The sequence below is a fragment of the Rhinolophus hipposideros genome, assembly GCF_964194185.1.
Source record: "Rhinolophus hipposideros genome assembly, chromosome: 17".
Classification (NCBI taxonomy): Eukaryota; Metazoa; Chordata; class Mammalia; order Chiroptera; family Rhinolophidae; genus Rhinolophus; species Rhinolophus hipposideros.
In genome coordinates, this window is record NC_138063.1 from 40559777 (window position 1) to 40587627 (window position 27851).

Here is a 27851-nt window from a genome sequence, read left to right on the forward strand (position 1 = left end):
AATTCTTTGACCACACCTACCGGTTGCTGGTTTTCATTTCTGTGAACCTCAAAGCACATGGAGACTATTGGCTAGTACATTTGTCAGCCACATTCTCCTGAAAAGCCTCCTATCTGATTTTCCTTCCTAAGGCCAACATGATCTGGCCTCTGTCACTTCTCTGACGTGACCCCGGTCACTCCCCTCCAGCCACACAGGGTCCCGTGTCCCTCTCAAGGGCTTTTGCCCTGCCACCCCCTCTGTTGAATAGTCCCCCACCCCCAGACAGATGCCTGGCTCCTTCACTCACTTCTTTCAGGTCTTTACTCACATGCCACCTCCCAGGGAACTGGTCAACCCTATCAAAAATGTCACATACCCCAAACCAATACTTAAAATGGCAAACTCAAGAACGAAAAATAAAATCAGTGCCACATGAGCATATAGCCATCTCTGATAACTGCTTGCCCTGCATGATAATAATCTGGCTCTCTCACATGCTGGCTGCTTGACCATCTGAAAATCTCCAGGCCTAGCCTGTGTGACATTCCGTTTCTGTCACAAGCCCAGAGCTGATGGCAGATATTTCAACATTCTCCCATTGCCAGCTCTATACAGAAAAGGTGGGAATCAGCCAGGTTAGCTGGTACTACCAATTAAATGTTTGTGCTCCCCCTCCAAAAAATTGATATGTCGAAGCCTAATCCCCAATGTGATGGTATTTGAACATGGGGCCTTTGGGAAGTGATCAAAGTATGAGGGTGGAGCCCTCATGCTGGGGCTAGCACCCTCATTAAAAGAGATGATCTCTTTGTCCATGATGTGAAGAAGATACAATGAGAAGGCAGCCATCTGCAAATCAGAAAGTGGGCCCTCACCAGACACCAAATCTGCCAGCTCCTTGATCTTGGACTTCGCAGCCTCCAGAACTATGAGAAAGAACTGTTTATAGTTTAAGCCACTCATTCAATGAATGGACTAAGACAGCTGGGTTTCTGATAGGAGGACCTTGCTATAGGCTATTTCCAATTTGGTGCTATTGTGCATAAAGCTACCATAAGCTTTTTGTAAACATACATTCCTGTTTCTCATGGACAAATGCTGATGAGTGGAATTTGTGAGTCATGGAGCAGGTGCACGTTTAGTTTTACTTATAAAACTGCCAAGACATTTTCCCAAAGCAGTTGTATCATTTTCCATTCACACCAATAATGATGCATGATAGTATGGGTGCTCCACATCCTCACCAAAATGGTTGGTAAGTCATTGTAATTTTAATTTGCATTCCTCTGATGACTAATGATTTTAAATGCTTTGTTGTAGGTTTATTGTCCATTCATATGTCTAATTTTGTAAGGTGGTTGTTCAAATCTTTTGCATATTTATTGGGTTATTTGTCTTTTAGTTATGAGCTGTAGGTGTTCTTTATACATCCTGGATACCAACCATTTGTCGGATTTATGTTTTGTGAATATTTCCTCCATGTGTGGCTTCCTATTTATTTCCTTAATCGTGTCTTTTATGAACATGTATTTTTAATTTTGATGTTCTAATTTGTCAATTTTTCATGGTTATTTCTTTCTGTGACCCAAGAAAACTTTGCTTATCCTTTGAATTACAAAGGTCTTCTCCTATATTTTTCTCTAAAGCTTTATAGTTTTAGATTTATTTCAGTCCAATCCGAATCAATTTAGTTTTTGTGTATGATTTGAGGTAAGGGTCAAGAATTATTTTTTCCATATAAATACCCAGTTATCCCAGAACCATTTGTTGAAAAGACTTTCTCCCCTCCCCGACACTTCCCATTGGATTGCTTTGGTAGTTTTATCAAAAACCAAATGTGTATATAAGTGTAGGTCTGTTTCTGTGCTCCCTATTCTGTTACATTGACCTAATTGTCTATCCTTATGTCGGTATCACACTGTTTTGATTGATGTAGCTTTACAGTTAGTCCTAAAATAAGATAATACAAGTTATCTGACTTTATTCTCCTTTTTCAAGATGGCTTTAGGTATTCTCAGTCCTTTAAATAACCATATAAACTTTAGAAACACTTGTCAAATTCTACCAAAAATTCTGCATTAAATCTTTAGATCAACTTGGGGAGAATTGATATCATAATAATATTGAGCCTTCTAATACATAAATATGTTATATCTTTCCATTTATTTACGTACCTCTAAATTTCCCTCACCAATGTTTTTTAACTTTAGCATAGAAGTCTTGCATGCCTTTTGTTGAATTTATTCTTAAGAATTTTGTTTTTTGACACTATTTTAAATTGAATATTGTTTCATTTTCCTAGTTTTTGCTACTAGTATACAAAAATACAATTAATTTTTAAATATAATTTCCTTGTATCCTTATTAATTTATTTATGAGTTCTAGCAGTTGTTTTGTATATTCCTTAAGATTTTCTACATAATCATGTCATCTGCAAATATAGGCAGTTCTACTTTTTCCTTTCCAATCTTAATGCCTTTTATTTCCTTTTCTTGCCTTAGTGCAATGGTTAGGACCTCCAGGGCACTGTTTAAAAGTGGTGAAAAGCAAGCATCCTCACCTTGTTCCAAATCTTCAGAAGGAAATAGTTCAATATTTCACCACTAACATGATATTAGTTGTAGGTTTTTCATAAATGCTTTATCAGATTGCAGAATTTCACTTCTATTCCTAGTTTGCCAAGAGCTTTTATCATAAAATAGATATTGGTTTTGTCTAATGGCATTTCACCTGATTCTTCTCTTTTATTCTGTTAATGTGATTAATTACATAGATTGACTTTGGAATGTTCAATCAACCTTGCATTCCTGAGATAAACCTTACTTGTCATAATGTATTATACTTATAATATATTGTTGAATTCTATTTTCTCATATTTTGTTAAATATTTTTGAATCTATGATGTTCATGAAAGACACAGGTCAGCTATATTATTTTATGTAATGTCTGTCAGGTTTTGGTATTAAAGTTACACTAGCCTCATCAAAGTTGGGAAGTATTCTCTTCTCTGTTTTCTGAAAGAATTTGTGTAAGATTGGTGCTGTGTCTCCCCTAAATATTTAAGAAAATTTGGCAGTAAAATGATCTGGGCCTGGAACTTTCTTTGTCAGAAATTTTTGATAATGAATTCCATTTTTTTCACAGATATATGGATATTCGTATGTCCTGCTTTATCTGGTGTCAGTTTCCATTTCTTTAGTAAGAAATTTGTCCATTTAATCTAGGTTTCCAATTTTGTTGCCATAAAGTTGTTCATAGTGTTCTTTTATTTTCCTTTTAATGTCTGTAGTCACTCTAATGATAAAGCAATTTTGTATATGATGCTGGTACTTTATAACTGCCTTTTCTTTTTCCCTGATCAGTGCAACTGGGAGTTACTAATTTTAATGACATTTTCAAAAAACAAGCTTTGGGTTTTGTTAATTTTCTCTTTTGTTTGCCTATTTTCTCTTATGTTGAATTCTGCTCTTATCTTAATTATTTTCTTCCTTCTACTTACTTTGGATTTATTTTGCTCTTTTTTTACTAACTTCTTAAGGTGGAACTTTGGATCACTGATTTTAGACTTTGTATTCGAATATAAGCATTTAAAGCTGTAAATTTCCTTTGAAGTACTGCTTTAACTGCATCCCACAAATTTTGATGTGTTGTTTTCATTATTAAAGTCATTTTTAATTTCCCTCAAGATTTCTTCTTTGATATGGATTATTTAGCAGTATGTTATTTCAAATATTGGAATTTTCCTAGTAATCTATCCTAATAAACTATTATTATGAAATTGTCTGTTTTCCCTTTTAATATTGTCAAATTTTACTGTATGTATTTTAAACCTCTGTTATTATGATTGCAATGTCTCCCTAACAAATTGACCTTTGTATTGTTATGAAATGTCTCTACTAATCTCTGTTAATGCTTTTTGTACTGAAATCTATTTTATCTGATATTAATATCACCAATCTATCCTTTTAATGTTTATTATATATTTACAATATTTTCTATTCATTTATTTTCAACATATCTATGTCTACATGTGTAAAGTGCACCTCTTATAAGCAGAATATAGTTGAGTCTTGCTTTCTTATCTATTCTGATAACTTCTGTCTTTGAATTGGAGTGTTTAGTCCATTATCACTTAATCTATTTATTGATACGGCTGAAAAATAAGTCTACCATTTTCATATTTATTTTCTGTTCACACCTTCATTTTGGGGTGTGTGTGTGTGTGTGTGTTTCATCCCTGTCTTCCTTCTTTCCTCCCTTCTTTCAATTATTTGTATATTTTTTAAAACTATGTAAATTTACTATTTAAATTTACCAATTGACCTTTCTACTATACCTCTTTGCATTTTGCTAGTTAATTGCTTTAGGGGTTATGTACATCCTTAACTTCTCACAGTCTGATTAGGGTTAATATGATATCACTTCATGTAAACTATAGAAACTTTACAATCCTATATGTTCTCCCTGTTATTTACGCTATAGTTTCTTATGCATTATATCTACATACATTATAAATCCCACAAGACAATGTTATAATTTTTACTTTAAGCAACCCTACATATTTTTTAAGAAAAAAATTTAAATAGTCCTTTACATTTACACAGACATTTATGATGTGATACTCTTCTTCCTGAAGACCTGAGTTTCCATTTGGTATCATATCTCTTTTTTTTGTTTTGTTTTGTTTTGTTTTCTTAACAGTGCAAAATTTTTATATTGAGAAGTAGCCAGCTGGACTCAGTTTAGATGATCCCAATTTTGTTGGCAACATCCAAAGCAACATCCAAAGCATAGTCATGAGCTAGTCAAACATATGCCTTCTTCTCTTCATCAGGCCTGATCAGGGTGTTGACCTTGGCCATGTCAATGTCATAGATCTTCTTCATAGTCTGTTTGATCTGGTGCTTGTTGACCTTGACATCCACAATGAATACAAGTGTATTCTATCTTCTTCATGGCTGACTCGGTAGTTAAAGGGAATTTGATGATGGCATGATGGTCAAGCTTGTTTCTCCTGGGGTTACTCTTCCAAGGATAGTTGGGCTACCTTTGGATCTGCAGTGTCTTGGGCTTTTGGAAGGTGGGTGATGTGCGGATCTGTTTTCTGTGGCTGTGGACGCCTTTCAGCACTACTTTCTTTGCTTTCAACGCCTTTGCTTTGGCTTCGGCTTTCAAGGGGGCAGGAGCTTCATTCTTCACTTTCAGAGCCATCTTCATAAAAAGCTGGTATCATATTTCTTTAACCTAAAGAACTTGCTTTAGCATTTCTGGCTTTATTTTATTGATAAAACATTTTTCTGTTTGCTTTCCTTTTTGAAGGATACTTTTGCTAAGTAAAGAATTCTGGGTTGATAGGTCTTTGTTTGTTTTTCTTCCTTTTAGCCTTTAAAAAGACTGCTCCACTATTTTGTGGCCTTCATAGCTTCTGAGAAGTCTACAGTCATTGTAATGTATTGTTTTTATCTGTCTACTTTCAAATTTTGTCTTTTGTTTTCAGCAGTTTAATGCTTAGGTCCAGAAGTGGTTTTCTTTGTATTTATCCAGCTTGGTATTAACTAAACCTCGTGAATTTTAGTCTATTGAAAAATTTCCTAGTATTGTTTCCTTTTTTTGTTCTTCTTTTTTTTTTCTTCATTCTCATTTTTTCTTGGAACTCCAATTACATCTGTGTTAGACCTGTTGATATTGTCCCACAAGTTCCCAAATTGCTGTTTGTTTTTTAAAAATCTTTTTCTTTGTCTTCTTCAGACTGGATAATTTCTATTGATATGTCTTCATTGACTCTTTTTTCTATTTTCTCCATTCTGCTATTAGACCCATCCAATGAATTTCCAATCTAATATAATTCATGTTTTAGTTCTAGAATTTTCATCTGGTTCCTTTTATATTTTTATTTCTCTCCTGGTATTTCTTATCTTTTCATTCATTGTAAACTTATTTATATTTTTGAGCACAGTTATCACAGTGGCTCTAAAATCCTTAACTGCTAACATCAACATCTGGGTCACTTCAGGATTTATCACTATTAATTGTCTTTTCTTTTCAGAATAGGTCACATTGCTTTGGTTCTTCAAATGTCGAAACATTTTGGATTGTATCCTGGACACTGCAAATTTTATGTTGTAAAGACTCTGGATTCTGTAATATTTCTTTTAAAAATATTGATTTTTTTATGAGACAATTAACTTGATTTTACTGAAATTGCAAACTCTGACTCGAGTGGTAACTCAAATCTCAAATAAATTGTTTTAGTTTTAGCTGAAAACCACCCTATGCACCGATAGTTCAGGGGTCAGTCAGAAACTTGGGGAGAATTTACACATAGAATTAGGGACTTCCTCTTGATTTCTTTTTTTCTGGACCACCTACTCACTTTCCATACTTTGTGGTTGCCCTAAACTCTGTCCTCTTACACTTCAGGCCAGAAGACTCAAGATTTTCTAAAGGAACTTTAGCCATACCATGTGGCACCAAATTTGGTCTGTTCTCTGGCTAAAAGTCATAAAAACATGTCATTCAACCTATGCTGATCCCTTTTGCTAAGTGGCAGCTCCTTTCTAGTATCTTCCCGCTTATGTTTACTCCCCAGTGCCTTCAGATCATTGTTTGGGGAGAGAGGAGGACTTTTGTTTTTTTATTTTGTTTATAGTTATCAATGGGAGGTTTGGGTCTTGTTGGAGCCACTAAACCATAACAGAAGCAAAAACTTTCTCCTTGTTTCTTGATTGTGAATGTAATATAAAAATTAATTATGTTGAAATATACACGTAGAATGGGTAAAATGGTAGATTTTATGTTATGTATATTTCACCACAACAAAAAAAATTAATTGTGCTAACTAAATACCTAACTTAAGCAAAGACACTTTAAGTTTAAATTGGAAAAAAAAATGCAATGAACTAATCAAGATTTTAATAATTTCAAACATAAAAGTGCTTTTGCAGAGCCACTTTGAAAAAAAAAAGGACTATATTGATGGTTTCTGGAACAGCAAAGTATAAAAATAATATTCCTAAGAGGAGGAACAAGATTTTCTGAAGACACATTGAGGGGCTTGATCTTTCATCTGGAGAAAATGTTCCACCTACACTTCCAAATCCAGTGCTTCTGCATCTTTAATGTGCATACAAATCACCTGAGGGTCTTGTAGTGCAAAGTCTTAAGAAGATCCTGGGCTCTTTCACTTATGTGTGAAACCCTGCGATTTGTAACAAGCGTATGAATTACATTTTATTTGTATTTTAATTATCTGCAATGACAGATAACATAAAATGTGTGGAGCGAGAGACAAGTGGAGAATTGTGGTTCTCTCTAAGAATATGTGGCTCTGGTTCCACACAAATGGGCATCTCATGAAAAGAGTACCTCATTAATTGTAACATTAACAAAACATCACTATAAAAGCACACAACACAAAGTGACAACATAGACCAAATTTATGAACAATATACCCTCTTTTGCCATATACTGCTCTTGGCTACTTTTCAGTGGACCCAACTGTCCTCTAGAAGGGATGAAAAGTCAGTATTTCTTATTTGGTGTCTATGACATCATCAGTTGATCATGATATATTTCCTCACTGAGTCTAGATTCAGAATTGACCTGGAAACATGATTTAGAATCAGTACTGAAATTAACACCTATTTGCCTTCCTATCTTAGAGATTTCTACCACTAATAGATAGCAGTCAGGATGACAACCAGGAATTCTCCTCTCCATATAGGCAAAGAACTAAATGAAGAACATAATCAATGAAATCTGGACAAACATGTCTCAGTCCATTTTCCCTACAATCGCTAAATTACACCTAGCTAACAAGAATTGTCATGTACCAAAGTGGGAAAATGGTTTCAGAAAATACTTTCAATTGCATATCACTTCCTTGACATATTTTGGGGAGAAGGGTTTAATTAATGCTCATTTCCTACAGTGACACATCCACTTTGCTTTAAATAGTACCTCACCTGACAATTAATGCAGACCCCTCCACCTGCATAGATGCCTTGGATATTCAAGCTTGCCTGCTGCCTCTCAACTTCTGGATCATAGTAGCAGTCAATGGCGTGACCGTGGCAGTTGCATGCTGAAAAAGGCATTCTATGTTAATATTCCATCATGACTATGAGACACTTAGTAGTAAATTCTCCCAAATAGTATTACTGTTCATTGAGCTACAATAAAGTCTGCTCTGGAAACCAGGGACATTCTCAGTGGAAAATTTTAGGCACTTTTACACAAAGACTAGCCTATAATAACATGCAATTTACATCTTCTTTCATTTGATATTATGTGGGATAGGGCTATCTTTTTAAAAAAATTATATATATATATAATATATATAATTATATATATAATATATATAAAATTATATATATATATTATATATATAAAATTATATATACATATATTTACAATAATTTAAGATAAACCAGAATGCCAGTTAAGCTTCATGCACAAAGAGAATATCACTATTATTGCTATTACTACTACTAACAAGAATAATTGAGCTCTTGGTACACTATGAAAAGGGATTTACATGCATCACTTTTAATTTACAAAATTAAAAGTGATTTTTAATTTTTAAAATTTTATTTATTATTTTTATTAGTTTCAGGTGTACAAACAACTGACATTTATACCCCTTACAAAGTGATAATCCCAACAAGCCTACTACCCATCTGACACTGTACATAGCTATTACAATACCATTGACTATATTCTTTATGCTGTATTTTACATTCTGTGATTACCGTGTTTCCCCGAAAATAAGACCTTACCGGAAAATAAGCCCTAGCATGATTTTTCAGGATGACATCCCCTGAACATAAGCTCTAACGCATCTTTTGGAGAAAACCTTAATATAAGACCCGGTCTTATTTTGGGGGAAACACGGTATATATTTTTAAATTATAGTTGACATTCAATATTATTTCATATTAGTTTCAGGTGTACAGTGCAGTGGTTAGGCATTTATATAATTTATGAAGTGATCTCCCCAATAAGTCTAGTACCCATCTGACACTATAGTTTTTACAGTATTATTGACTATATCTCCCATACTATATTTCACATCCCCATGACTATTTTGTAACTACCAATTTGTACTTCCTAATCCCTTCACTTCTCACCCATCTCCCCAAACCCCCTCCCTTCTACCAGCCATCAGTTTTTTCTCTGTATCTATGAGTCTATTTCTCTTTTGTTTGCTCATTTATCCTGTTCTTTAGATTCCACATATAAGTGAAATCATACGGTGTTCGTCTTTCTCAGTTTTACTTATTTCACTTAGCATAATATCCTCTAGCTCCATTCATGTTGTTGCAAATGGTAAGATTTCATTCTTTTTATGGCAGAGTAATACTCCATTGTATAAATGTACCACAATTTCTTTATCCAATCGTCTATTGATGGGCATTTCAATTGTTTCCAGACCTGAGCTATTGTGAATAGCGCTCCAGTAAACATAGGGGTGCATATATTTTTTAAAATTAATGTTTTAGATTTCTTTGGATAAATATACAGGAGTGGAATTGCTGGGTCATAAGATAGTTCTATTTTTAATTTTTTGAGACACCTCCATACTGTTTTCCATAGTGGCTGCACCAATTTGCAAGCCCACCAACATGCGCAAGTGTTCCCTTTTCCCCACATCTTTGCCAACACTTGTTGCTTGTTGATTTATGGCTGAAGGCCATTATGACAGGTGTGAGATGATCTCACTTTGGTTTTAGTGCGATATCTCATTTAATCTGCAAAATAACTCTCTAAAGTGAGTATTATTATCCCTCTCATCTGAACAGAGATGCTGAGGCTTAGAGAGGTTAAGGGATATGCCAATATTTACATAGTTCATAAGTAAAAGAGGCAGAATTCTGACTTGTCTTTGACTCCCAAGCCTATTCATCTCAGCACTAATTGTAACAGCAATAAATTGGAAACAATCTTACTGACTAATTATATGGAAATAGCTAAGCAAATAACAGTATATTTGCCCAACTCTTCTATGAGGTCAAGAACTGCTTGTATTTTGTTTGCAATAGAGCACATTCTCTGGCACATAGTGGGACTTCAACAAACACTTTTTGGTGACACATACATCCATAGAATGACAATGCTATGTACAATCAAAAAGGAGGCCAATGAGTTTTTAATTATATAGGAAAATATCTAAAAATATCTAGTGAAGAAGATCAGAATACAAAATTGTATAAATAATATACTCTTGACTATTTAAGCCGTGCATGAAAAAAAACACTAAAATACCTAACAAGATATTAATAGTGGTTTACTTTGGATAGTAAAATTATTGAAGATTTTCCTTTTTTAAAATAATTTCTGTGTTTTCTTTACACAAATAATGTATGATACTTCTAAAATTAGAAAATATAATTTAAAACCTACTTAGGATTTTTATCATTGCCAAGATGAAAAAGATCTAACATAAGCAAAATTCTTATTCTCTCTTATGCAGAAAATCAATTCATCACCCAGAGTCAGTTTTCCTTCTGGGTGGTGAGCACACAATGTGATAGATAAATGGTATTAATATTATAGAACTGCACACTTGAAACCTATGTGGTTTCACTAACCATTGTCACCCCAATAAATTTAATTTAAAAAACAAGAAAATCAATACATTATATTCTACTTAGATCAAATTTTCCAAGTCTTTCTAGTAATTTGTATGTTTTAATCAAGTTCCCAGATAAATCTATTAGGAAAAAAGGTTGAGTTAGATATTAAAGATATTATTGTTGCTATTTTTGTTCTCATACTTATATCTGAATTTACAGTGGGGCACTTACCCCTCCAGTCTGTGAGTTATTCATTACAATAGAAAGACCTGAGTCCCCAAGATTGAAATGATCTCATCCTCTTCATAAGCAGGTAAAAACCTAGCATCAGTCCTCAGACAGAAATGGGGGTAAATGGTGTGCAGGGCCTCATTTCCCAGCGCCCCTACCCCAGTGCTCACCTTCGCACTCATTGACTTGCTCCCATGTGGCCGGCTGCCAGAGCCTCTGGTTGTACCCAGCACAACAGCGATCACACGTCTCCCCACAGGTGTGGTGTCGGCATTGACATCGAAACCTGGGTATATGATGAAGCATATTTCAGTTACTGAAAAGTTTTGACTAAGATCAGTTGTTCCTGTGTGAAAGACTGACAGTCACCATGGCCACCCATGGTACCATTCATTGAGTAATTATGAGAACAAAGCACTTTGAGTATATTATTTCAAGTCTTCCCCATCCTACTTATTGTCTGCATTTTACAGCCGGTGACACTAAATTAAAGAGATTAAAACACTTGCCAAAGGTCAACTGTTGATGATAGCTAGATTTCAAACCTGTTTGTTTGACTTCAAAGTCCCAGCTCTTTTTTCTCTACCACAATATATTACAATAAAGCAACACATGAGCAAGCAAGTGCTGAGTTTACTGAGATGTGTTGAATATTACATCTTCACAAAGATCTGGAGTCATCCTGTAAGAAAGATCTGCTCAGGTTTCTTGCTCTCAACCTGGGGTCATGCACAGAGATCCACCAAATGCCAGAGACAGTTGCTAATAAGATCTCAGAGGACCCTGTCCCAAGAGGCTGCACTAGCTCCAACAGACAGCTTCATCTCAGGGCCCAAAGCTGAGATCACTCGGCAAAACAAAAGAGTAAAACATCTTTTAAAAATCTACATTCAAAGCATTATACATCCATCTTCAAACTTTTCCAAGTCAAAATGAAATTGTTGTAGCGATGGCATTGAATTAGAGCTCCAAGCTCTGAGCTCCCATTCATCTATGCTTGAAAGAGGATTCACAAGTTGTCAAAGGAGGCTCTTTCCTATGCCTGTAGGGATTCTCTCAACTCTTCTGAGGGGAGGTGGGATGGCATATATTTAGTTATACTCCTAATACAATGTGTTATCACTCTCCCAGCTCAGCAGCCTGTTAAAGCAAATGGACAGGCAGCACAGAACAGCTGGAGTCCAAATGGGCTTTTGTCAGAGAGGCTATTTCAGTTCGTTGCCAAAGATGTATTTATATAAGCTGGACTGGGAAGGTGGCTTGAAGAACATACAGTCCAACTACTCTCACACGGAGATTAAAAATGAGCATAGTAAAGGAAAAAAAGCTGGGTACTTATCTGAATCATATTGGTACCCACAAATAACTGCTTTTACTGACTCTCTCTCATCCCAGGCTGATGGTTGATATAGAAAACTCATCCTTGCATCTGCTGTAAGGATGTTGTTGAAAATGCTACTGACTGAAGAATCCTCTTCATGATTTTCTATCCTTGGATGTGCAGTTCATCAGCATATATGCAAGCCAGCCTTTTGGACAGAAGCAAACTAGCAGGCCATGGGAGGCAAGGCAGTTGTGTTATTCTACACCAGTGGCACACTGAACCATTCACCAGACATGGGAAGATGGCCTCTCTACTCAAAACCATCCTCTAGATCTGCAGAGTCAATAGGGGTTGGCAGCTCTTCCAAGAGGAAAACCCAAATCTTCTCTGTTGACTTCAACTCCTCTCCCACATGGCGCCATTTTGTCTCAGGGTCAGGGACAAGAGACCAACCTCTTCTCTTCTCTCTCTCTAATTCAGGACATCCCTGACCTGATTTCTACTGTCTTAGGGCTCTATCCTCTAGTAGTCTACACAGCAGTGATGGATTAATAATTAATAAACAAGTCCTTGCCCATTAAAGGATAGTCAGTTGATGGATTCACACTGCTATCTCAGATAGCACCACCTGGCCCCTGACGGAGGGTTGACAATATTAGGAACTGTTTCAGGTAAGGTAGAAGGGCTCCACAAAGCACACTATGTAAGCTGTAACTCGTACCTCTGCCTGAACATGAAGCTAGGTCTAACAATGTACAAACCAGAATCTGACTAAAGTAAAATATATCTCTGGTAAATGCTACTCATGGGGAATTATACACTTTAAATAAAACATTGAGAGAAAAATTATTACTATATCTAGTATCCAGTAATTTCCAGCCCTTTAAAGAACCCCTTTTGTGATGGTAATGTAAGTGTATATACAATTGCCAAACACTTAATATTTAAAATCCATAAGTCTTACTGTATGTGAAATATACCTCAATTAAAAACAAAGAAGTACACCTATATTTATAGCCAAAAGGTGGCAATAACCTAAGTATCCACTGATGGATGAATGGATAAGGAAAATGAAGTATATAGGTACATACCGTGTTCCTCCGAAAATAAGACCTAGCCGGACCATCAGCTCTAATGCGTCTTTTGGAGCAAAAATTAATATAAGATGAGACCGTTAGAGCTGATGGTCCGGCTAGGTCTTATTTTTGGGGAAACACAGTAATGAAATATTATTCAGCCTCAAAAGGGAAGGAAATACTGACACATGCTACAACAAGGATGAACCTTGAGGACATTATGCTAAGTGAAATAAGCCAGTCACAAAAAGACAAATATTCTGTGATTCCAATTATATGAGGTACCTAGAATAGTCCAATTCATAGAGACAGAAAGCAGAATGGTGGTTGCCAGGGGCCAGGCGGAGCAAGGAATGGTGAGTTGCTGTTTAACAAGTATAGAATTTCAGGTTTGCAAGATGAAGAGTTCTGGAGATGGATTGCACAATAACGTGAATGTAGTTAACTCTACTGAACTGTACACTTAAAATGATTATGATGGTAAACTTTACATTATGTGTATTTTACCAAAATAAAAAAAAAATAGGGAAAAAGAATTTGAAAAATGTATACCCCTGATCCCATTAGACCAGGGATAACAAACAAGTTTTATTTCTCTTGGAAACTCTAATCAATTATTTGTGCCTGCCTTGGGCACTGTCTGGTTGAGGAGAGGGAATTATAGACATTTCATTGGAGGCAAACATCCACTGAAGCAATCAGACGTATTCCTAGCAAGGCTAAAACAATCTGAACAATGTACTTACAGTTTTTCAGGATTGTTTGCATCGCACACTTCAGCATGGCCGTTGCAAACACACTGCCCACCAATGCTGATATCCTTTATGCTGTAATAATACTATGCAACATAAAACAGAACATGGCAGTTTTACCACACGGCAACATAAACTTTCCTTTACTAATCTTTAACTCATGTCTGCATCGACTCTACTTCCCTTTCACCCTGTTGTCTTGAGCCTGCCTCAACACACAGGAAGCCACATTTGGATGTAACTTGTCTTACGAAACAAATGCATTCCTCAGTCGAATTTTATAGCATAATGCTGAATTTGTACATTTTTAAAAATCAAAACACTTTTAAATGCATGGAGGGAAATTGCCTTGAAAAACAATCATACGCTATAGCCTTTTGGACGGGGATTAAGTGCTTCCCAACTTATCTTTTAATGTAAATCTGGGTTTCATAAAGTGAACATATTTATCAGAAATACATTTTTTTATCAAAAATATTGCACCTACTACGTCCAGGCTCCAGGAAGGAAGAGAATATTTACAAAGAAGGATCAGATACAGTGCTGAGTCTGGCAGGGGCAACCTGCAGTTGTTGAAGCCTTGCTAGCTCAGGGTTAATAAGGCCAAAGGCAGAGGGTCAAGCTCCAAAGGCCAGACAGAGCAAGCTCAGATCCAGCCACGGATCGGCCCCCAAACCAGGCCACGACTATGGGCCATCTTATTGACAAGGCACATCTCTAGTGTGTTGGAGGCCTCTCCACTAGTGACAACAGGTGGCACTGTCTGCCAGTTCCTTTACTCCTCAGACTTGGCAGGAGATGCACCGGATTCATTCAGCGAGTAATTTGGGGGTTGGACAATAATCTTTCTCACTGATATCATGCGGTCAGTGAAAAGAATACCTGTTGGTGAAGAAGTCTTTGAATTCACAAGGACAAGAAGGTTTTGTATCTTTTTGTTATTGTTGCTGAGATTAGTCATCTTGAAGCGCCGTATTCACTTGATGTTGGGGTTCCACTCTGATTTCCTCTTTATAGACTGTTAAAGGTGTCTAAGCTTTCTGGCAATGTCTTACTTAGTCTGACGGCATTAACAACCTCTCTTGTTAATCTGGATAAATTCAGTATTAGAGGGCTTTCTGTGACATGTTAACACTGAGAGGCTTCCATGCTGATCCCCATAGAAGTTTCTCTCTACATATACGTTAAGGGCAGTGGCAGCCAGGGAGAGAAGCACACAACCAGCCTTCACCCCAGCAGCACACATGTTGTGTTGACAGGATTGCTGATATTCTCTTCCTCCATTCAGAGAAGCCACCGAGTTGTAGGGGCTCAAGATTACATATGTGTGTGCTCCATTAATAATGACTTAATAGAGAAGATTGTGTTCACTTAAGTGAAAAGAAATATACACATATATGAGTACAAATCCTGGAACACACCCCACGCCAAAAGAAAACAAAAGTGAAGAAAAAAAAAAAGTGGTGAGGTATATTTGTGGCGAGCCTTCCAAACACCTGAAGGAATGGAAATGCAGCCTGGCTACTGTTTATCAGAAAGCCCAGCTCTCCTTTGTAAATCCCATCCTTGGATCCAATATAGTTTCCACATATTGCAGCTCAGAGAGTGCTAAGGATGCAGAAAATGCAGAAGACAAGCCACCTACTCCCAACATAACAGGCCTTTCTGGAAAATGCTAAAAACTGTAGCTAAACTTACTTTTATCCCTTCCTTTCTTTCCCAGATCTCTGAGATTACCTATATAAGAAGCCAGACTCTATAAGGTATGCTGCGCATCTTCCATTCACCCTTCCAGGTCCACTCTCCACCTTTCTCCACCCTGCCCTTTGCCCTGGAGCTTAACTTCGTGGGCTGCAGCAAGGGTCTCTTGCCCTCTGGCTTCGTTTGGTTTGGCCAATAGGAGGCACTGGCAGGAGAAGAGTGAACTCAAGCTATTTGTTCTGATGGCCACTTCTGTGACCAAGAGATAGGGTTACTGTCCTGACACGAGGAGTAAGAGATGTTCAGGCTGTACATCCAACACAACAGGAGTACTAGTGCTCCCCAATGTCTACGCTCCTCTACTTCAGCTAGATTACATTACCCAGCCTCCTGCAGCTAGGTGGGGCTGTACAACCAGTTCCTGCCAATGGAAGTGACCTGTGTAGGGAGCATGTGAGTCATCTCTACCCTCTCTCTTCCTTCATCTGTTGGCCAGATGCAGGGATCCAAAGAAGGACTCTGAGGTCCTACAGGATGGCTGAGCCTCCAGATAAAAAGCCTGGTTCCCTGAATGACTGCATGGAGCTAATCCCACCTGCTGGGCACATAGACTGTCACATGAACAAAAAATGAACCTTTATTTTGTTAAGCCTCTGAGACTTCGGAATTCTTTGTTATAATGTCAGACTAACACCAGGCTGGCTGTCATCTTTCACCTTTCGTCTTCTTTGAATGCAATGATTTTTCTTCAACAACCAAACTTCTAAATCGCATCTAGTATTTCAGACAAGAACAACTCCTACACCTACATTATTACTGGCTATAAAGATTACTTGAAAGAGTTCAAGGCAACTAATTTTATAAACAAAAAAAAAGTAAATGCTGCTGTCTAGGCACTTAAAAATACTACTTACCCGACGAGTGACAGTTGGATCTCTCTGTGCTTTGGAGATGAGGTGTCCAAGAAGGGTGTTGGTTCGGAGAAAATGCAAGCGGATGTTTGTTGCCTTGGTGAACTCCCTCAGGGTGTGAGAGAAAGTAAAATTTTTTGCACCTGGACGATTATTTATCAAGGACACCACAACCTAAAATAACCACACACGCACACACATAGAGAGGGAAAAAGTCCTTTCATCAAAATTTAGCTACAAGCAACTAAAAATAATTCACATGCCCCAAAGCACTAGGTTTCTTTGAACTATTGGATGTTTGTAGTTGGTATTGGATATTCTTTATGTCTAAAAACAGTATTGCTAGTTCCATCTTCCCTTCGAATTCTGGCAATGTGTTCTTAAAACCTGAGTTCTCGGGAGATGTTATAATTTCACTTTCAAACGCTTTGTTCTATCAGTGTAGTTGTAGGGCTGTAATACCGTGAAATGTTGAAAATTTAATGTTAAAGTATATAAATATAAGGAAACAACTTTTTGTCAAGCTGCATCAAAGAAACAAAGCTAAAGTAATGTAAAATACAAATGAGATTGAAAAAAGGAAGTCTCTGGATATAAAGTTGTCAGTGAAGGAGATTTTCAAAAATCTATTCAACACCAATGTTTTGTCTTAAATCTTGAGATGATTAAGTCCAACTCCCAACCATTTGAGACATGGTGAGTGCACCACTCATTGGAAGATACTAGATAGAGCTACTCAAGAAAGATCTTTCTACCTAAAAAAGTAGAAAGAAATTTTAAAGAAATTTATTTGAAACTCACTTCATGCTCATTATGGCTTCACAATTTCCATGGAATTCTTCTCTGATTCTCCCCACCTCTCTTTTCTTACCTACCTTAACAATAGCTAGGCGGACTTCACAAGGACCAAATGTAGCCCCAAAAGAGAGCCATTCTTTTCTCCCTAACAGAGGATGCCCATCCTGCCCAAAGGGATCAGGGACTGCTGCTGCTGCCTACCCCTCCTCTCCTCACTCTTACATGGATAATGTGTTTGTGAAACACAGGGAGGGATCATCACCTCAATCACCAGCAACCCCCTCTCAAAATATTCCACAAGAAAAGAGAGTTCAAAATCTGTGGGCCTTGAATTTGGAAACCTGACTTCCAGAGGAGAATCAGAGACCTCAGATAGAATTTCCAACGTCAATGATACCTCAATAAAAATTAAAAAATAAAAAAAAAGGATTTCCAACCCAACTCATTGTGCGAGCCTTCAATGGGATTCCTCTACCACTTTCATCATGATCTATGTTAGAACTCCTTGAAAGTGTAAGTTTCACATTTATGAAATATTGATATCCTCATGTTTATTTCTGAATCTTGTCTCTCACAGCCTCCCAAACTTACTTACCTCACCATTTTCCAAAGGTACAATTCGGGAATATTCAGTCGTACAAAGCACATCATCGTCTTGGGTGACAGCTGTATTTGCCACCTGCCCAAATTGTTGCAAACAGTCTACTTTAGAATCTAGGAAGGAAAAAATTTAACACTGTAAAATAAAACATTATCATCTTGTTGTAAATCTCCTAAAAAATCTTACATTTCCTTAAGAAAATACACGAAAAGGGAAAGAACAGAAACATTTAAGATTTTTAGACAAAAGCTTAGAACGAAGTTTATAGACCAAAATACCAAGCTATTTCAGTCCACTTTCAAAGGCAATGTTTGGAGATGTAGTTCTAAATCCTCACTCCTCATTGGGCAAGTTTACCTTATAAGGAGCATTCATGGAAAACCCAATGCCTTTGTAAGCAAAATTCCTGTCCACCTCAATTCAACGCAGACCCTGACATTCTTCATTAATGAAGTGCAGATGACAGGGTAAAGGTAAGTTATGCAAAGTGCAGTATCCATAAAGATAAAACTAAGTTCCTAATTCTGCATAAAAGGAAAAGAATTGGAACTATGGCCCAGTTACAGGTACATTGTTTCTCCCTAAATAGTGGCAAGAATTGTTGACATAAAAGACATTTCAACCTCAGTTTTGTATGTGTATCCTGGCAATTAACGCACACATGTTTGAAAAATAGGGATGTTCTGAGGGTACCCTAGAAAGTGAAAACTGACCAATCCCTAACTAGCCACACTGAGAGACTAATTTTCTAGTTAAATTCTAGTTAAAGTCTTTATCTGTTGCAACTCATTAAAGCCTTTTATAACATGGTAAGCAAGATTACTTACGAGCAAAATATTGCCAAGGTGAGTAGGTGCTCCCAAAGTCTACGGATCTTTCCAAGACCCAAAGATCAGGACGAGGAGAATTTGCAAATTTGATTAAAACATAGGCCACATGGAAAAGCTGATAAAGAAAAGGAGATACAGTTATTAAAGTCACCTCATCTATCTGCTACCTCAACCACCACCTATATAATGCTGATTCCCAAAGCATATAGCCACACCTCGGCCAAGATCCAGACCCCATTTCTAACTGCCTACGGGGCATCTCTACCTGGCTGCAGTTTCTCAAGCTTATTACATCCAAAACCAAAATTATCATCTTTCTTTCTGCTCCAGATCTATATGTTAATCGTCATCACACCTCCATTCATTATACCCTTGAATTTCAACCAGACTACCCAGCATCTTAAAGTCGGTACATTCAGAGAAGTTTGGTGTCAAACAACAGTCATCATCAAGCACCCTCACCACAAAAAAACCCCTCTATTTAATAATTTCTGCTGTAATCATTATTATGTTCTAGGTACTATGCTAAGTACCTCTCAAGCATTCTCCCCAAAGTCAAAAGGACCACGAAAGGTAAATGTTTTGAATCGATTCAGGACATTGAGGCAGCCACGGCAGTGTAATTAAAGACACTCACTAAAGAAAACTTCCAGAACTGCTTCTGAAAGTGGCAAGAACGATGGAATAAGTGTGTTCGAAGCAAGAGGGGGATTAATGGCAATTTGTCTTTTACTGTAATAAATTTTTTTATTTAAACATTCACTGTATTGTTTGATCACATCTCGTATGTTTTCTTGATCACCACCATTGCTGTGTTACTTGCAGCTGATTCTTGTCAACTGCTCCAGCTTTCCAGCAAATATCTCAGATTTGCAGATTCAAAATATTGCTGTGAGGCAGAGTGAATGGTATCCAAAGAGAGTTCACAGATGTTTCATGCCTGTTAAACCAACAGGTATGGATTGATTCTCTTCTGCTTGATAATCTAAAATTTAAATTTATGTGCCTTTTAAATGTGTGCCTTCTGCTAAACCATTATGTTATTTATGTTTGCTCTTTCATCACTCAAAATACTCCAAAACACATGTGACACAAGCTTGAGATTCACTGATGTACACAAGGGCCCTTTATAAAGCTGGAAAGTGCCAGCCAATGGAGTCACTAGAAGAAGAAAAGCAAAGACAAAGTTGTGCATTTTCAGAGAAATAACATCTACACACACACACAAACACACACACACACACACATTCACTTTTTTTTGAATCTCTGAAAGTAAGTTTCAGTCATTGTTTCAGTGTTCAGGTCCCTTCTATCATTGAATATTCCACAATCTGAATTTTTCTGATTATTTCTCATGATCTGATTCATTTTGGCAGATTTACTACCTATGTAACATGTTCTTCTCATGGCATCATGCAGGGTGTGGGGGGCACGGGGATGCCAGGTTATCCTATTATCAGTGATCCTATGTTTGAGCACCTGCCTAAGAAGATGTCCACTAGATTTCCCCATTATAAAGTTATCTTTTCATCTCTGTCATTAATAAGGAACCTGTGGAGAGACATTGTGAAACATTTATTTTTTTAAAGATTTTTTAAAAAATTTAGCTAACATACAATATTATTATTAGTTTCAGGTGTACACAGTAGTTATTTAAAATTTATATATCTAAAGAAGTAAGTCCAGAAACCATTTGACATTGTACAATGCTATCACAATATTATTGACTATATTCCCCATGCTGCACATTACATCTCCATGACTTATTTGTTGTATACCTGGAAAATTTGAACCTGTTATTACCCTTCACCTTTACCCCCTTTTAAAAATTTTTCAATTACAGTTGACATTCAATATTATTTTACATTAATTTTACAGCATAGTGATTAGACATTTATATAATTTAAGAAGTGATCCCCCTGACTAGTCTAGTACCCACCCAGTACTATACTTAGTTATTACGATGTTATTGACTGTATTCCCTATGTTTTATTTTACATCCCCATGACTATTTTGTAACTATTAATCTGAACTTCTTAATCCCTTCATCTTTTTCATCCTGTCCCCCAAACTCCCCCATCCATCAACCCAATAAATCTAGTACCCACCTGACTTCACACATAGTTATTATAATATTATTGATTATATATTCCGTATGCTATACCCTACATCCCCATGACTACTTTGTAACAACCGATTTGTACTTCTTAATCCCTTCCACTTTTTCACCCACACCTCCAACCCCCCTCCCATCTGGCAACCATCAAAATGTTCTTTGTATCTGAGTTTGTTTCTATTTTGTTTGTTTGTTTGTTTTGTTCTTTAGATTCCACATATAAGCGAAATCACATTGCACCTGCCTTTCTCCGTCTGACATACTCTACTGAGCACAATACCCTCCAGGTCCATCCTTGCCGCCTCCGGTGGCGAGAACCCATTCCCTTCCATGGCCCAGCAATATTACATTTTATATACGAGTATGTTTCACTTACTCTTTATCCATTCATCCATGGACAGACAGCCAAGCTTGCTCCACATCTTGTCCATTGTAAACAATACTGCAATGAACATATGGAGGCACACATCCCATTAGTGTTTGGGGGTTTTTTGGATAAATACCCAGGAGTGGAATTACTGGGTCCTCCTTTGTCTTTTGCTATAGTCTTTGTTTTAAAGTCTATTTTGTGTTGTATAAGTATTGCTATCTCAGCTTTTCACTTGTTTGTTTCCATTTTCATGAAATATTTTTTTCATCCCTTAACTTTCAGCCTGTGTCTATTGATATGAAGTGAGTCTGTTGTAGGCAGCATATGTAAGGGTCTTGTTTTCTTATCCATTCAGTCACCCTATCTTTTGATTGGAGGATTTAATCCATTTTCATTTAAAGTAATTGTTGATAGATATGTAGTTCTTGACATTTTATTATTCATATTTTGATCTCTTGTTGTGGTTGTCTTTTTGGTGTTTTAAAGAAGTCCCACTAACTTTCCTTGTAATACTGCTTTGGTGGTGTTGAACTCCTTTAGCTTTTTCTTGTCTGGGAAGCTCATTATCTGTCCCTTGATTCTAAATGGTAGCTTTGGTGGGTACAGTAATTTCGGGTATGGGTCCTTGCTTTCATCACTTTGAATATTAGGTTCCAATCCCTTCTGGCCTGCAAAGTTTCTGTTGAGAAATCAGCACACAGTCTTATGGGAGCTCCTTTGTAGGTAACTAACTGCTTCTTGCTGCTTTTAAGATTCTTTTTTTTTTTATTAAAGTTTATTGGGGTGACAATTGTTAGCAAAGTTACATAGATTTCAGGTGCACAATTCTGTATTACAATTCTGTATTACATCATCTACAAATCCCACTGTGTGTTCACCACCCAGAGTCAGTTCTCCTTCCATCACCATATATTTGATCCCCCTTACCCTCATCTACAACCCGCTCCCTCCTTACCCTCTGGTAACCACTAAACTATTGTCTGTGTCTATGAGTTTTTGTTTCTCATTTGTTTGTCTTGTTCTTTTGTTGTTTTTGGTTTATATATCACATATCAGTGAAATCATATGGTTCTCTGCTTTTTCTGTCTGACTTATTTCGCTTAGCATTATATTCTCAAGATCCATCCATATTGTCACAAATGGTCTTATTTCATCTTTTCTTACTGCCGAATAGTATTCCATTGTGTATGTATACCACAACTTCTTTATCCATTCATCTTTCGAAGGACATTTTGGTTGTTTCTATGTCTTGGCCACCGTAAATAAAGCTGCAATGAACATTGGAGCACACATGTCTTTATGGATAAATGTTTTCAGATTTTTTGGATAGATACCTAGGAGTGGGATTGCTGGGTCACATGGTAATTCTATTTTTTAATTTTTTGAGGAACCTCCAAACTGCCTTCTTTCTTTGTCTTTAACCTTTGGTATTTTAATTATGATGTCTCTTGGTGTGGGCTTCTTTCGGCTCATCTTATTTGGGACTCTTGTGCTTCCTTGGCTTCTATGTCTATTTCCTTCACTAGGTTAGGGAAGTTTTCCATCATTATTTCTTCAAACAGGTTTTCAATTACTTGCTCTCTCTCTTCTCCTTCTGGTACCTCTATGATGTTAACGTTGGTGTGCTTGATGTTGCGCCAAGGCCCCTTAAACTACCCTCATTTTTTTTGGATTTTTTCTTTTTGCTGTTCTGATTGGCTGTTTTATGCTATCTTATCTTCTAAATCACTGATTTGATTCTCTGCTTCATCTACTCTACTGTTGACTCCTTCTAATGTATCCTTCATCTCAGTTATCGTGTTTTTTATTTCTGACTGGTTCTTTTTTATGTTTACTATCTTGATTTTTATGTTTCTTATCTCTTTGTTGAAGTTCTCCCTGAGATCACTAAGCATGCTTATAACCAGTATTTTAGATTCTGCATCTGGTAAATTGTCTCCATTTTGTTTAGTTCTTTTTCTGGAGCTTTGTTCTGTTCTTTTGTTTGGGACATGTTTCTTTGTCACCTCATTTTGGTTGCCTGCCTGTGTTTCTATGAATTAAGTAGGGCTATTATATCTCCCAGTCTTACTAGAGTGGCCTTATGTAGTAGGTATCATATGGAGCCCAATGGCACAGTCTCCCTGGTCACCTGACCCAGGTGCTCTTGATATGTATCTCGTGTGTGTTGTGTGTGCCCTCCTACTGTAGTGGAGCCTTGGTAACTGTTTGCATGTCAAAGGAAGGGATGACCCTCATGCTGATTGGTTGTAAGGACTGGCCATGACTATAGTAGAAAAGCTATGGTGCAAGGGCTGACCCTGCAGAGCAGGATTCACTTTATCAGAGTTCTGGTACCTGCCTAGGCTGCCCTTTGGGTGTGTCATCCTCGGAGGTGGTTGGATGCTGCTGCTCCAGCTGCATTTGAAGATGGCTACCCAGTGCCATCCTCAGGGATTCCTAACAGGGGCCCTGACACAGGCCAAGTTCAGCCACAGCCTGTGCCCTGTCTGGAGCCACCTGGCATGAGCTACAAAGCAATCCACAGATGGCTGTCACCCATGCTAAGTTTTGAGGTTTCTCAAGGGTCTCAGCCACGAATTAAGATGGGCTATTACTAGTGCTAGGCTTGGGGCTGCTCAGCAAGAAGTATGGGACACACCAAAGCCAGGTGCTGCTTGTCTGGATTTTGTGAACCTTTGAAAGATTTTAGGAAAGTCTGCAGCATGAACCAAGATAGTCCGTTTGTAAGGAAAAGCCACTGGAAGCACCTTGGGTGGGCCCACAAGTTTGATGGGGTGGGGTCTCAGGGAATCACCAGGGCAGGGGTGAACAAATGGTGTTAGCTAGGTTGATTGAGACTTAGATATGGTGCCCCCCTGCACCTACACACTGGGAGCAGAGAGGGCAGTCTCAAGGTGTTTTCTTTTGTATATCCTTAGTTATAGGACTTCTATTCAGCTAGACTTCAGATGATTCTCAATGATGGTTGTTCTATAGTTTAATTGTAATTTTGATGTGGTCATGAGAGGAGGCAAGCACAGCATTTAACTACTCTGCCATCTTGACCCTGAAACATTTATTTTTTATCAATTAAATTAAAAACCTTCCCCACTGATAATGTAAAAATACAAGTTATGAAAAATAAGTCCTAAAATAAGGAACCCAACAATTAAATTTCCTGTGTAGCTGATGCCCATTTGAGCTAATTTTATAGAAATGCTTTAAGTGAGAATGAAAGATGAAGATCAAGTGAAACTAAACTCCATTTTAGTAACCTCGTTTGAAAACTTTATACAAAATGATGTACAATCTTCATAAAACAATCAAGGCCAGTAATGAAAATAGAACTCAGCCGGCCTGAAAAAATGATCCTTTTAATCCTGATCCAAATAGTACATCTGCCAATGGCTCAGCAAGGGTATTTCTTTCTTGTGGGTTTATCATCACCCTGCACTATAAAATGCAAATCCTGGCACCATCAAAAACATGTGTTGGAAGGATATTCACTTTGTCTCTTAGCTACTTTTATTACTGATGAATTCTTAACTTTGTTTAAAAAATGAAAAGATTGATAACATATAACATCTTTCTCAGACCTTGTGGAAATTAATCATTATCACTTAAGTAGAATCAAAGTGTAGAACTTGAGGCTAAAATATGTTACTCAAGAGCATTTTATCCACAACAAACAATTTACAAATAGATTTGATAGTGATTTTAAATAAGCTAAAGCCCACTGGAATCCAAAGCTCAGCTCAATTTTATATTGAGTCTTATATTTTATCTTATTCTGTTCAATTATTCTCACTGTTGGGGATTTTTTTTCTTTTTTTTAAATTTATTGGGGTGACAATTGTTAGTGAAATTACATAGATTTCAGGTGTACAATTCTGTATTACATCATCTATAAATCCCATTGTGTGTTCACCACCCAGAGTCAGTTCTCCTTCCATAAACATATATTTGATCCCCCTTACCCTCATTTCCCACCCCCCACCACCCTTATCCTCTGTTAACCACTAAACTATTGTCTGTGTCTATGAGTTTTTGTTTCTCATTTGTTTGTCTTGTTCTCTTGTTTTTGGTTTATATACCACATATCAGTGAAATCATAGGGTTCTCTGCCTTTTCTGTCTGACTTATCTCGCTTAGCATTATACTCTCAAGATCCATCCATGTTGTCACAAATGTTCCTATATCATCTTTTCTTACCACCGAATAGCATTCCATTGTGTATATATACCACAACTTCTTTATCCATTCATCTATCGAAGGACATTTTGGTTGTTTCCATGTCTTGGCCACTGTAAACAAAGCTTCAATGAACATTGGAGCACACATGTCTATATGGATAAATGTTTTCAGATTTTTTTGGTAGATACCCAGGAGCGGGTTTGCTGGGTCTTATGGTAATTCTATTCGTAATTTTTTGAGGAACCGCCACACTGCCTTCCATAATGGATGCACTAGTCTGCATTCCCACCAACAGTGTATGAGGGTTGCTTTTTCCCCACAGCCTCTCCAACACTTCTTACTATTTGTATTGTTGATGATAGTCATTCTGACTGGGGTGAGGTGATATCTCATTGTGGTTTTTATTTGCATTTCTCTGATGATTAGTGATGTTGAGCATTTTTTCATATGTCTATTTGCCATTTGTATGTCCTCTTTGGAGAAATGTCTCTTCAGGTTGTCTCCCCATTTTTCAATTGGGTTGTTTGTTTTTTTGCTGTTGAGTTTCATGAGTTCCTTGTATATTTTGGATATTAGCCCCTTACCGGAGGCACTGTTTGCAAAAATCTTCTCCCATTCTGTTGGTTGCCTCTTTATTTTGTCGATGGTTTCTTTTGCTGTGCAGAAGCTTTTAAGTTTCATATAGTCCCATTTGTTTATTTTAGCTTTACTTCCATTATCGTTGGAGTCAAATTCATAAAATGCTCTTTGAACCCAAGGTTCGTAAGTTTAGTACCTATGTTTTCTTCTATGCAATTTATTGTGTCAGGTCTTATGCTTAAGTCTTTGATCCATTTTGAATTAATTTTGGTACATGGTGACAGATAGCAGTCCAGTTTCATTCTTTTGCACATGGCTATCCAATTCTCCCAGCACCATTTATTGAAGAGGCTGTCTTTCCTCCATTGTATGTTTTTAGATTCTTTGTCAAAAATTATCTGTCCATATTTATGTGGTCTTATTTGTGCATAATTCTATTCCATTCGTCTATGTGTCTGTTTTTCTGCCAATACCATGCTGTTTTGATTATTGTAGTACAAGCTAAAGTCAGGGAGTGCGATACCTCCAGTATTGTTCTTTTTTCTTAAGATTGTGTTGGCTATTTGGGGTCTTTTGTGGTTCCAAACAAATCTAATGATTTTTTATTCCATTTCTTAAAAAAAAAATGCCATTGGGATTTTTTGGAAGATTGAATTAAATCTCTATATTGCTTTGGGTAACAGGGCCATTTTAACTATGTTGATTCTTCCAATCCATGAGCATGGAATGTCTTTCCATTTCTTTGTGTCTTCTTCAATTCCTTTCAAAAATGTCTTATAGTTTTCAGCATATAGGTCCTTCACATCCTTGGTTAAGTTTATTCTTAGGCATTTTATTCTTTTTGCTGCAATTGCAAAAGGAATTATTTTTTGTATTTCTTTTTCTGAGATTTCATTGTTAGTATATAGGAATGCAATGGACTTTTGTACGTTGATTTTGTAGCCAGCAACTTTACTGTATTCGTTGATTGTTTCTAATAGCTTTTTGGTGGAGTCTTTAGGGTTTTCTATATATAGCATCATGTCATCTGCAAAGAGTGATAATTTAACTTCTTCATTCCCAATTTGGATGCCTTTTATTTCTTTCTCTTGCCTGATTGCTCTGGCAAGGACTTCCAACACTATGTTGAAAAGCAGAGGTGAGAGGGGACAGCCCTGTCGTGTTCCTAAACGTAGAGCAAAGGGCTTCAGTTTTTCACCATTATGAGATTAGCTGAGGGCATGTCATATGTGGCCTTTATTATGCTAAGGTATTTTCTTTCTATACCTATTTTATTAAGTGTTTTAATCATAAATGGATGTTGTATCGTGTCAAATGTTTTTTCTGCATCAATTGATATAATCATATGATTTTTGTCCTTTATTTTATGTGATGTATCACATTGATGGATTTGCGGATGTTGAACCATCCTTGTGCCCCAGGGATGAACCCCACTTGGTCGTGATGAATAATCTTTTCAATGCATTGTTGTATTCGATTTGCTACAACTTTGTTTAGGATTTTTGCATCTGTATTCATCAGAGATATTGCTCTGTAGTTTTCTTTTTTGTGTTGTCCTTAGCAGGTTTTGGTATCAGGGTAATGCTGGCCTCATAAAATGAGTTAGGGAGTAGTGACTCTTCTTCAATGTTTTGGAAGAGTTTGAGAAGGATTGGTATTAGATCCTCTTTGAAGGTTTGGTAGAATTCACTAGTGAAGCCGTCTGGTCCCAGACTTTTGCTTTTGGGAAGATTTTGGATGACTGATTCAATTTCATTACTGGTGATCGGTCTGTTTAGATTTTCCATTTATTCATGGTTCAGCCTTGGAAGGCTATATGTTTCTAAGAAC

The 27851-nt window shown here is 36.9% G+C and overlaps 1 protein-coding gene across 1 annotated transcript in view; it reads right to left on the reverse strand.

The window, feature by feature from the left end:
• LAMA3 (laminin subunit alpha 3) overlaps positions 1-27851 on the reverse strand; it is a 250555-nt gene that overhangs the window by 165665 nt on the left and 57039 nt on the right. The window contains exons 3-8 of the mRNA XM_081078751.1: positions 18778-18895; positions 17945-18063; positions 16555-16725; positions 13934-14025; positions 10958-11073; positions 7947-8065 (exon numbers count right to left, since the gene is read on the reverse strand). Coding sequence (XP_080934877.1) covers positions 7947-8065; positions 10958-11073; positions 13934-14025; positions 16555-16725; positions 17945-18063; positions 18778-18895 — 735 coding nt within the window. The remainder of the gene's footprint in view (positions 1-7946; positions 8066-10957; positions 11074-13933; positions 14026-16554; positions 16726-17944; positions 18064-18777; positions 18896-27851) is intronic.